The sequence below is a fragment of the Micrasema longulum genome, unplaced genomic scaffold (assembly GCF_059751315.1).
Source record: "Micrasema longulum isolate JH-2025_06_02 unplaced genomic scaffold, ASM5975131v1 h1tg000117l, whole genome shotgun sequence".
Taxonomy (NCBI): domain Eukaryota; kingdom Metazoa; phylum Arthropoda; class Insecta; order Trichoptera; family Brachycentridae; genus Micrasema; species Micrasema longulum.
The window spans coordinates 851,950-864,069 of NW_028277323.1; the positions used below are offsets into that span (position 1 = coordinate 851,950).

Consider the following 12,120-nt stretch of genomic DNA (forward strand, 5'->3'; position numbering starts at 1 on the left):
AATGACCGTTTTTGCGGGAATTAAAAAAATACAAATTTAAAAATATTATTTATGCTTCAAATATCAATAGTAAAAAAAAAATAAAAAAATATAAATAAATATATTTTTAAATTTATATATTAATTTTTTTAATTGAAAAAAATTTTTTTTAATGACATATGACACGCTTTTCTCGTACAATTAATAGTCACCATCATAGCCTTATGATGAAATTTAAAAAAAAAAATGGCGTTTTTCTCAAAAGTGGATTTTTCGAGTTTCGGCGGTTTAGGGATCGCACGGCGGAATACTTGAAATAATGTAATTTACCCTTCGTTCGGCCACGTCGCTGGGCGGCAAGTAGGCGGCGAAGCTTCCCTCCAGCTTGTCCGGGTTGCCGCAAATGGCGTGGCCGGTGTCGCAGTAGTAGGAGCACTTGCCGTGGAAGCACAGGTTGTTGGCCGGCGACACGAAGAACGTGCGCAGGATGTCGCCCTCCGCCACGTTGTAGATCTCGGTGGTCACGTTGAGCACTCGTCCCACTACGGGCATGGCGCGACGGAATCCTAGCACCCTGGGAACAAATACCAAGTTACGTTTAAATTACAGATGTTATATCGCCAAGTTCTATGTTTGATACCCCTGCAGTTTTATCACTCATTAATTTCAATGCACCGAAAAGGACAACTCGGCGAACCTATCAATACTGTGGCAACAATACTTCGACTTCATATGGTAAAAATGCAGTCATCAATAGACTTCACGCTTTAGGCAATAAGTACCAAGACGTTGGTGACTCATTGCATGTGAAGTTTAGTACAGACAGAACGGCCCTTCTCCGGTTTTTCATGGATAGGATAAGCTAGTACCTAATAGTTCTAGATAAGAATTATTTTGTTATTATTCGGTATTGTTCAAAATTGTTTAAATTTCTTTAATAAGTTTGTTTTTTTTTTTTTGGATTTTATTTATAAGTATCTACAAAATATTTATATTTATCATTTTTTTTATATCGGTAAGTATTTATGAATATTTTTAAATGAGTATGTATTTTAATGTATATTTATACAAGTTACCTAAGCAGTAGTTATAAATAATAATACACATAATTAAAAAAAATATCGTTTAGTGTTATTCAAAATTGTTTTATTTTTTTATTGATGTGTATTTATTTATTTATTTATACAAATACAAACATATTACAAAAAAAATAAAATGGATTGCTTTCTTAGTTTTTTTACAGATAGAGCAAGATCTGGTACTATCCTTGGGGGGAGGACCTTAATTTTCTTTAAATGTGACATTACTTAGATCTAAGATCCTTCCCTAAGTCAGGGAAAATAAACCTGCGCAGGGAGGGGGAGATTGCCAGACATTACCCTACCCGCAAGAGGGTCGTGAATTAAAAAAGGGTTGAAAATCACTTCTGTACGACTAGGGCTCAAATGATTATACCATACTACGTATTTGGACGTATATATCAAACCATTTCCCTATAAATTATATAGTCGCGATATTGTGATGACTGTCAAAATTTTGTAACGAAATCATATTTAACATTTACATGACACGTCATAATATGTTCGAAATACTTGATTATGAAATATTCATAAAGAGTAATAACGGAATCGCGTGAGTGATTGCTAATTTATAATTCAAATCCCTGTCTCCAGGGGTGAAGGGATCAAGCCGGGACAAGGGTAGCTACCCTCAGCCCTGTACCAGCCCGCACTCCGCCCTGAGTGTTTGCTATAAAGATACACTTTGTAATTAAATATTTACGTATTGCTAAATGTCACTTTTTGGCGTTTTGCCATCACACCAACAGGTGAGTTCGACCGCTTATTTACGCCATATGCTGATAATCTAAATGATTCGATAGAATTTATTTTCATTAAAAATATTTAACATATTTATAGACTCGCTAGCTTTTACCTGCAGATTTGCTCACGCGGTATTAGAGAGAAATTATTAATGCAATGAATTAGTTTTATCGTCCATCAATAAGAATTTTCACGATGGAATGATATATATTATCGGGATTTAAAGTAGCTTGGTCTTCCTACTATCGCTATAAAAGAAAAACTATTATCCATCAATCTATGGTGAAGTAGCATTGTTATTATGTTTACAAATCCCAAATCCTACGACAAAACCAAAACGAAAAGTAAACCACTCACAATGGATAAATTAAGTCAATTATATGGAAATTTCAATATTATTTATGTTCAAAGCATTAAATTTGTGGTCAAACACTTTAATGAATGTAAGTAAATATTTGTATTTAACCACTTACCGACTTTTATGTCTACCGGTTTCGGTTTGACGAAGAGAAGGGCACGTCTCGAAACCGGTAGACATGAAAAGTCGGTAAGTGGTTAAATATAAATATTTACTAGCATTAATTAGTTTCAAATTGACCTCCCACTTTACCGCCTTCTCGTTTTCAAATAATATTGCTCAATGTGGACAAATTTTTTTTTTTTTTTAATTTCAGTTTCAGTGCTGCAGAGCAGCGTTTATTTTATAATTAAAAAATACATATACGAATTTGTTACCAACTAAGTCTAAAGACTTTTCGGTGGGACACATTTTTTATTTTTATGACAGGTTTGTATTACATTTATTTTATTTATATTTTACAAATTTATTTATAAACATGCACTATAAAGTAACTTGAAGATATTTCTTTAGTTCTTTTTTTTTCATTTGAAGATCTTTCATGTAAATGATGGTTTGTGGGTGATCATTAAACAATCTTGGAATAACGCAATTTAATGTTCACTCTCCGAAGTAATTTGTAATTTGGGGAACAAACAGGGAGCCCTTAGTTTTTAATCAAATTTATTTTATTCAGGATTAAAATTATGTATCCTATTTTACATCTCACCTCTCCGGCTATCTCTATGCAAGAAATTATGTCAATCGATCGCCCCGCTGAGACGTGAAGGAAACTCAAATAAACAAAAAATACACTTTAGCATTTATAATAATATGAGTATGTCTATATAGATGGACATGTCTAGTTTAGCAGAAAGAATGTCAAATATTTATTTTCTTAAATGAAGACCCGTAATTTTAGTTTCTCGGATTGCATATGCATCAGAACCTAGTTTTACATGGTTTTGAAATAACACGGAACAAGAATAAAATAAAATGAAATTAATTTAATTAATCACTAAGATGGACCAGCTCTTGTCTTCGAGTAATAATTATTTTTGTTTTTTTTTCTAGTTTTAATTTTCTTTATTTGTATTGGTTTCAATTGTGCCAGTATATGTTATAAGGAAATGTGTTTGCATTAATTTAACAATGTGTAATAGAAATATATATAAATTATACTAATTGTCTTTGTACCTACCCTACCCTACATGAAGGTAAGGTGATCAGTATTATGCGATACGTACAAGTCCTGCGACAATAATATATTGTAGTTATAAATTACCTTTAAAACAACATTTTATCTGTTCAGATGCGTGAAAAATTCAGTTATGTAAAATACAAAATAAAGCAAATAAAATATTAAAGCTAATATATTTATATAGACAAAAAGATTTTGAGTATAAGTCAATTAAAATCTATAGCCTACTTCCACTATATATTAAAACAATTAGTAACGAGAAAATGTTTAAAAGGGCTATAAAAAATGGATAGCGGAGCTAGGTAGAAGTAAAACGGATTGTCTCATTCGCCCAAACCAATATTGAATTAACCGCTCCACAAGTGTACAGCTCATGTAAGGTTTTTGTTATTTTCATTGTGCGTTTTGTAATATAAATAATAAAGATGTACATATATACCTAGTTTTTAAACAGTCTAAATATTTTGTTTATTATCTCTGTTTATTAAGTTAGTCTTCTTTGTTTATTATTTTTAATTAATTTAAAAAAAGTTTATTGTTAAGTGTCCTCGGCACGGGTAACCCCAGTTAGGTCACATTATTTTTATTATTGTTTATAGTTTGTAAGAGTAAAATATGAATAAATAAATAAAAAAATATATATAAAAAATATGACTTCCCTTTTCTAACACTAACTGAAGAACTCAAAAAAAAAACTAAACGATTGAGATATCTGAATGTTAATGAACTTTTTCAACTAAAATCATAAAAAAAATATTCATAAGTTAGCCACTGATATTATTGTAGACAAATAACTAAAACTTTGAATTGATTGAAATTGGAATAAATATGGACATACTACAAGAATATCAGAACAGTACCTCATACAATATTTCAAAACGAGACAACGACAATCGAGACTAATAATAATCATAATCAGGAACTGAAATTATAAAATAAACTACCTAACTAAACTAAACAAAAGACTCAGACAAACTTTTTAAATATTATTATTAACAACAGAGTATGAATAAAAAAATAACTATTTTTTTTTGTAAAATGAACGTAATAATCCATAAAGGTTAATAAATAAATTAAAAAAAAAAAAAAACAGAACCCTGTAAGTTTTCGACTCGATTTTTCAGGATTTTTACCTGAGAAGCCATTAAGTTAAAAAAAACTCCTCCGAAGTTCTGGTGGTTTCATTTCAAAAAGAAATAAAAAATAAATATTCAAATCAACACTTTCAAAGCTCAATAGCTGTATAACAATTACACCCGCTAAGCTTTTCCTAATGTGGGTAATACTTTGAGCTCTTTTCTTCGTAAGGAATTATTTAGAAAGAGGATAATCTTAGATAATCCCCGTCTAGTACAGATTTATAAGGCGGAATATAAAGTCTTCTTAAAAAAAGAGGCACGGGAAAACAAAACACAAGAAGAATCATTAACTTAATACTAGAAAGTGAAATTAGTTCAGTTCTTTTGAGTTGTTGCCTCGATAGTGTTGTTCCATTTTGGATTAAGTCGTGATGTGAGTAGAGTTTCTAGAAGTTATCGGGGACTTTGTGTTAAGCGGCTAATCCTTTTCTAGGATTAAAACGAATAAAGAAAAATCGAACAGAAATGTGAGTGCTCAAAAGCTAAAAAGTTACATTCTATAAATACTTGCAGATTTGTATTGTTTGAAATATCTTCAAAATAGGATTCTATGTTGGCGGAAATTATATAAAGCTGTAGAGCGTAGGTACTAAACAATAACGTTAATATGTTTTTTTAAAGATTTATATATTTAGGCTTAGTAGGCTATTCCTTGTTTTAATAAGAAACTTTGAGAGTGAAGTGATGTTCCGAAAAAACTTTAAACAGACCTGGGCCCGAATTACAATGGAAATATAAAATTTATCCTCAATTTTATCTACAAACTAAAACTGAGTTTTCTGAATGAAAAATATGATATGTATACAATTTTTATTTCACACGTGTTACCGATTATTATATTTAACTTAAAATATGCATTCTCCTTCATAAATGTCGATTTTACTTTATACCGTCTCAATATGTCCTCAATAGCGTTTGTAATCACGGCCCAGATCATTTTAATAAATCCGTAGCTGAAGACAAAGTAAATTATTGTATTATAAAGCCTTATTTGGATTTCACGTCAAATGAAAATGAATACTAAGATTATCACTCTGTAAAGCGCCATTAAATTAAGAAAACGGCGCTGTATAAGTTATCCAAAATAATTTTAAAAAGCCGTAATTTGTATAATATGAAAACATATTTCGGTAGTCAGAAGGGACTATCAGTAATTTTCAAAAATGTTCAGGAGAGCTGAAATAATGCTCAATTTCAAGACTTCAATCCACAAAGTAAAATATTTTAGACTTATTTTTAAATAACAAATTACCATTCTAAATGATGCTGTTTTTATTATTTTATTTTTATGTGTATTTACCGAATTATTTACTAAAACTTTTGAAAACTAAAACACAGAAAAAAATACATATGGTCCCTTCTGCCATCTGACTACCGATTTGTATTCAAATTGTTTCAGAAAATCGAAGAAATTAAGAAATTTTATAAAATTATGATTCTTGAACAAATTTCGTGTTGTAACCAAATGGTTTGAAGGAATGTAAAAGTAACGAAAAGGTTGAACGTCGCTCAACCTCTTTCATTTTAATACAACAATACTAATTGTTTATTTTTTTATTTATATCATTCAGTGATTTGTGTAGTTACTTATCCTTAACTTTAATGATTACTTTAAGTAAAAAAACTTTTTAAAGTTTTTTAAGTTTTTTGTTATAAAACCTAACCCAATCGAGCATAACCTAACCCGGCGGCTTTTGGTTTGGCCGTTTCTAAAGGGATAGCTTTCAACCAGCCAACACGTTGAACGTTCTACTAACTTAATTCATTCAACGAGCGGTCTAACCATTATGTTGAATCCTGGTATTTATTGAACTGCCTAGCCAGTCAATTCAGTTGCTGATTTATCTTTTTTCCAGCGACATATATACTTCACTTAAAGTGATATAAATAATAAGGCTTTGCAAATTAATTATTTTGATGTGCCAAAACTTTGGTCAGCCATTTCTCAAAACGAGTAATTTCCAATAGCTTTATGGAACTAGCCATCGATACTATAAGTAAATTTATGAATAACAAATTATAAAAAAATATTTTTACCTGTCCAAGTGGAAAGCTGCAATTTCTGCGTTGTGTCTCTCATAATCTGAGAAGTAGAAATGATTTGGAAGAGTCTCCTGTTCTCGGGGGAATCTGAAAAAAAAGAAATTACAATTAATTTTAATAACAATTTGAAGCACAGACATTGAAGTTTCCGTTGTGGAATAATTTAAATGCGTAGTATAATTTTGGGTAAAATCACTAAATAATTAGTAAAATAAATACACAGTTAAACGTTTAATTATTTTGTATCTGATAATGCGGATTCTCACAGAACTAAAGAGTACACTAGAGATTTGAAAATAAACCGATTATCGAAACGCCATTTATCAGTCCGATCCAACACACTTTTCTGAACACACTGTTCCACCAAGGTGATCACTTAAAAGAGTCACAATCCGCGTAGATGCTCCGACATTCATATTTCCTTCTTGAAAAGGTTCGTTAACTCTTTTGTGGTTGTGATGTCACACTAGTCTACATACAATTCAAGACTTGATCTATCACTTTTATTTTTTTGAATGATACAGTTGTAATTTTTGGGAAATTAAAATTTGTAAAGTTTTCTGGATTTAATACGAACAATATTATTTGTCCTTGCATGAACATTACGCCACTACAGCAATAACTCTGTGTAAGAGAGAGCACGAAGATAGAACTCATTACAAGGAAGACAAAGACGCTGCTCTGTGGCCGATGCTTGTGTTAAAGAGATTCAGTCGGTTATTGACAATGATGGGGGACGCACGCATGTAAGATAACCGGCGTATTTATTATTTTTAATTTATTTTGTTATAATAAGGCTAAATCATATGTTTATTTTTATAAATTATTAAAAAGGCGTTATTAAACAGTAAATCTCCATATTTTTTTTAAATGTCTGATCTTTAGAATATTCCGTACTTTGCTTGTAGTAACACAATGTTAAATCACTGCGTGCAAAGGAATTATTTACCACAGTCTTTTAAGAGTTAAGGGATCTGTCAATGAGAAAATTCAGTGGTTTTTCAAATTGTGTATTTTTTAATAGACTATCAAACTAAGCCAAAATAAAAAAAATATGTTATTTTAATATATATCGTATTATCAACGCTACAATTATTTAAAGTTTTGAAATTACTCCGCCCGTGACGTCACAAGTTCTCGTCAGTGAGTTCTGCTGATTAGTGAGTTGGCTTCCCGGAAATTGGAAATCTATTAAAATATTATCATCTGGTGATTCGGAAGAACTTGTGGAGTAGTTCATTTTTATTAACATTTTTTCACAGCTTTTCTAGAAACTGTAAGAAAACGTTTTTATATTTAATTTCCGTTGCACTGACTTGCTCATTATATTAATAATAATATGATGCATTACTCAATACAATTTTTATTTCTAACAAAGCAGAGCGCAAAAATTGTAAGTGGACTCATCACATTCAATAAAATAATGTATATTTTATTTGTACGAACTAGACTTGGAGGATATGAATATAATTTAGACTCAATAATAATACAAACTGCAAAAGACCTAATTCATCAAAGAAAAGTTATTTTAAAATATATTTACGTCATATTGGTTGCACATATTATTTCATCAACGTTTCTAGTTTGTCCAAATGTTTGTAGACATGGACTGAATATTACCCCCAGGGAGTTTTCGAGATGTACATATTACAACAGAGATGGATAACATTTTAGAGAAGGAAATATGAAAGTCTAGGCATTTATAAGGCTTATGACCTGTCATTGCCTGGGTTAAAATTTACCATTTTGCCTTTGTTTGAACATCCATATTTATTCGATTCTTTCATTTGTTATTTTTATTAAGTTAAAGAGCTGAAAACTATATTGATGTGGGTGAAATTTTTCTGAATTAATTATTTCACCTACACACTTACTAGGCAACGCCTGAAAACATTTTTTTTAAATTACACTTTTTGGATCTGATCAGCCTATGACAGGTCATAGGTCCTGTAAATGCTTAGATTTTCACATTTGCTTCTTCAAAATGTCCTGCATGTTTGTTGTAATATGTTAAGAACATACATATAACCTTTTTTTTCGATGCCACTGGTCCAATGTTCGCTTTAAAATGTTAAAATAAAATATCGTGTCGATTTAGTTAAATTGTTGTCTAATGTTTAAATATTATTGTTTTTTAAGTATTACCCAAAAAAGTTAAATATTGTAATACTATGCTTCCATTTTTTAAATATATTTTTTAAAAGAACCTTCAGAGATCTACGTTTATTTAAACGGTGCCATGAAAATCATGAAAAAAATCTCCTGAGACTCTTAAATAAATTATGCAGACGTAATTCTGCCTTATGTCTACATAATCGGTGATAGACGACAATCGTCTCAAGAAGTACTATGCACGACTTACTGAAACGAAGCTATCAAAAGAGAAATTAATTGTTTTCAAGTTAATGGAATAAAAAATCATGCCTGCCTGCACCATTGAATAAAAAAACCGACTAAAGGGTATCCTAAAATTGTGTTGATTTTATAAATAAATAACAAATGGTTTTTTATAAGATTTTTCGCAGTCATAGTTAAATACATTATAACGTTTTAAAAAACGTTTTTAATTTGAAAGGTAACAAATTACGGGTACAGGATATAAAAATGGATGTCGATTTAAATACAACAAACTAATAATAGCATCTGACGGTAGTAAACATGATCTACATTTCTGTTCAATTAAATTTGACATAAAGGCTCTACATTTCAAGATAACTGAACAATTAAAAAATTAATACAGGGGATAAAGGGTGGATATTAGTTAAGAATTGGAAATAAAGGGAAAATTTAATATCAATAAAACCCATTTTAGATTATACAAAATAATTAAGGCTATTTACATTAAGCAGGTTCTTTATATTTGTTTGGATAGATCTTCCGGCTTTTCGTAAATCTCTTTGCTATTAACACAGTGTGGAATAAAAATGGATTGGCATGGGTAAGCTCGAAGTCTTATATGTTGATATGTGTTTACCTACTTGTTACTATTATTATAGTTATGCAATTTTATAATTTTTTGTTTTGTATTTATACATGTATTTTTTTTTTCATATTTATGTTCAATTTATGTTAAAGGCAATTTATGCCGTTTATGTAAAAATAAATAATAAATATACTTGTTAGTCTAATCGCTTCTATTTTAGCCTTTTAACATCGAGCAATACTGCAGCCAGCTTCATCGTGAAGATTTACCATTAGGCATGAAATGACGGCATAAGTTATTCCGCTGAAGTGTAAACAGCGTGTTTTTCCATAGCGTTAAACATGTTGAATTTACTGATAAAAGGGTTTGCGGGGTGGTGTTTTACGTCATGATATTATTCCCAAAAAATTAGCAGTTGATGAAAACACTATGCAGAAATTGGTTTCGACTCTTTGAAAATAGTGATTTTGATGTTTAATATAAAAAAGGTTTGGCGCACTGAAAAAAATTGAAGACGAAGAATTGATCATTACTTGATAAACCACATATGTCAGACGCAAAATGAACTTTCAGAATCATTAAGAGTTAATCACACAACAGTCAACTGCCAAACGTTTAAAATCATTTGAGATTATTAAAAAGCAAAGTAATTGGGTGCCGTACGAATTGAAGTCAATAGATGTCTCCTGCTACTTTCCATTAAAGAAAAGACTTCACGCGGACAAATCGCGGAGAAATCTCGCGGTAGGGGTAGGAAAATATGATGGAATGCTATACTCGTCTACCCTGACATGCTTTCCCAGCTTTTTCCATATTCATACATATTTGCATACATGCCCTTCGATTTCTTAAGCTTTTGACAAGAGCAGACTTGGGATTTTAGTTAACCTGATCATGCCACGTCTTTCTTGGTCATCTTCGTATTACATAAACATTCACTCTTAAACGCCATCCGTTTCTCACCAATTGATATGTATAACAGAAGTGGTTTTATAAATACATCTATATGTACAAGCTTTATCTGTCCACTAAAAACAGCAAACATGTATATTTACTTATAAGCTATAAATATAAATGGTGTCTTTTTTTCCAAATTTAAAAATTAGCACCAAAAGCAAACGACAAAATGGTAGAGAATAAATGTCATTCCAATGCAAATATTTTGCTGTACGAGACATTGTGTTTGCTTTTACAATTCCCATATTATTTTATAAAATTTCAAGCCTTCAAATGTCAAATGGACGAATGTGAGCATTGGCGACCCCTCCTTCCGTTCACTCCCAATAAAGGTCTCAAAGCTGCTCTCGATATTTGCGTAGTGTACGTTGAAGATGCTTTAAATTATTGATTTATTTGTTGAATTATTTATATTTCGTCACACGGAAGAAATAATAATGTCAATACCGTCGTAGTTTTTTCCTCATTTTATAATAACAACAATTCCAAAAAGTGAAAAACTTTATTGTTTATCTTGATACAAACATTAGCCAGTTAAATTCAATCACCCCTCCACAAGCACCTGGTGGCGCATACGACGTTGTATTGTTAGAGGAGACCGGGACGCTTAAAAAGATATCTAGATAAAAGTTCTTAAAAGTGGTTTTAGTGAGTAGCAGCGTTTCATTTCCTAAGGTGCGCTCGTTTTTTATTCAATGATTTACCCATCTGGGGGCGGGTAACCATGACAACAAATGGGGAAACTCTCCTTTCTTGATATTTTCGCGGGAGAATAATATTTTTCGATTAAAATAATCGCTACGTCAAGATATAAAGTGTTTATTTCCTGCAAATCGCAAGGTTGAGAGTATTTTTACAAGGATAATTTATTAATTTGTTTTCAAAAGAAACGGTTTAAGTTTGCTCGGATTAATTAAAATTTGGACCACTGAAGGTGAAAAGTTCCACAGGGGAAAGTGTACTCAACACTACTTAGTGGAACCCAAAAAATATACCTCGAAGAGAGTGGACGCCTTAATTACTCTTGAGTTTTTGCAATATGGTAGAACAGACAATTAATTTTTAGGAAATGAATTAAGCTCACATGAATCTGCATTTTACTTAATTATTATGAAAGAGAAAGTTCGTGCAAAACAAAAATAATGAAAACGTTTATGTCGAGTGACGTTAGCAGGCGCTACTTAGGGGTGATTTTGTGGCGTTATGAAATTAAACACTGCTTATGAAGAAGTTCAGCCCTACGTGAAATTGGATATTAAAAATGTATTTTTACGCACGGGAAAATTTAGAGCATTAAATAAAAAAAGATTTTATTGAAAATTAAATACTTTTCATGACGTCACTAGCTCTTCCAAATCAACCAATGATAATAGAGTTGTGATAGATTTTCGCTTTACGGTAAATCAACTGACCAATCAGCAAAACTCATCAAAATCAATGAGAAGAGAACCTGAGATGTCACACGCGTAATTTCAAAAATACTCAACGTATTACTTACAAACTTATAAAATCGTAGTGCTGATACATTAAAAAAATTAAAAAATAGTCTTAGTCAAATAATCTAATAACATATAAAAAAAATTGATTAATTATACCATCGAACTTCCCTATTATTTATAACTAGCGTCCGAGTGGTTCCGAAACATTCCGAACGAGAGACGTATTTCCGAGTGATTATTATAATCTCTCCGTGTGATGAATAAAACCGCTCTGTGTGA

The 12,120-nt window shown here is 30.9% G+C and overlaps 1 protein-coding gene across 1 annotated transcript in view; it reads right to left on the bottom strand.

Moving 5' to 3' along the window:
* LOC148284474 (extracellular serine/threonine protein CG31145-like) overlaps positions 1–12,120 on the bottom strand; it is a 77,836-nt gene that overhangs the window by 7,006 nt on the left and 58,710 nt on the right. The window contains exons 4-5 of the mRNA XM_088239620.1: positions 6,517–6,609; positions 310–553 (exon numbers count right to left, since the gene is read on the bottom strand). Coding sequence (XP_088095746.1) covers positions 310–553; positions 6,517–6,609 — 337 coding nt within the window. The remainder of the gene's footprint in view (positions 1–309; positions 554–6,516; positions 6,610–12,120) is intronic.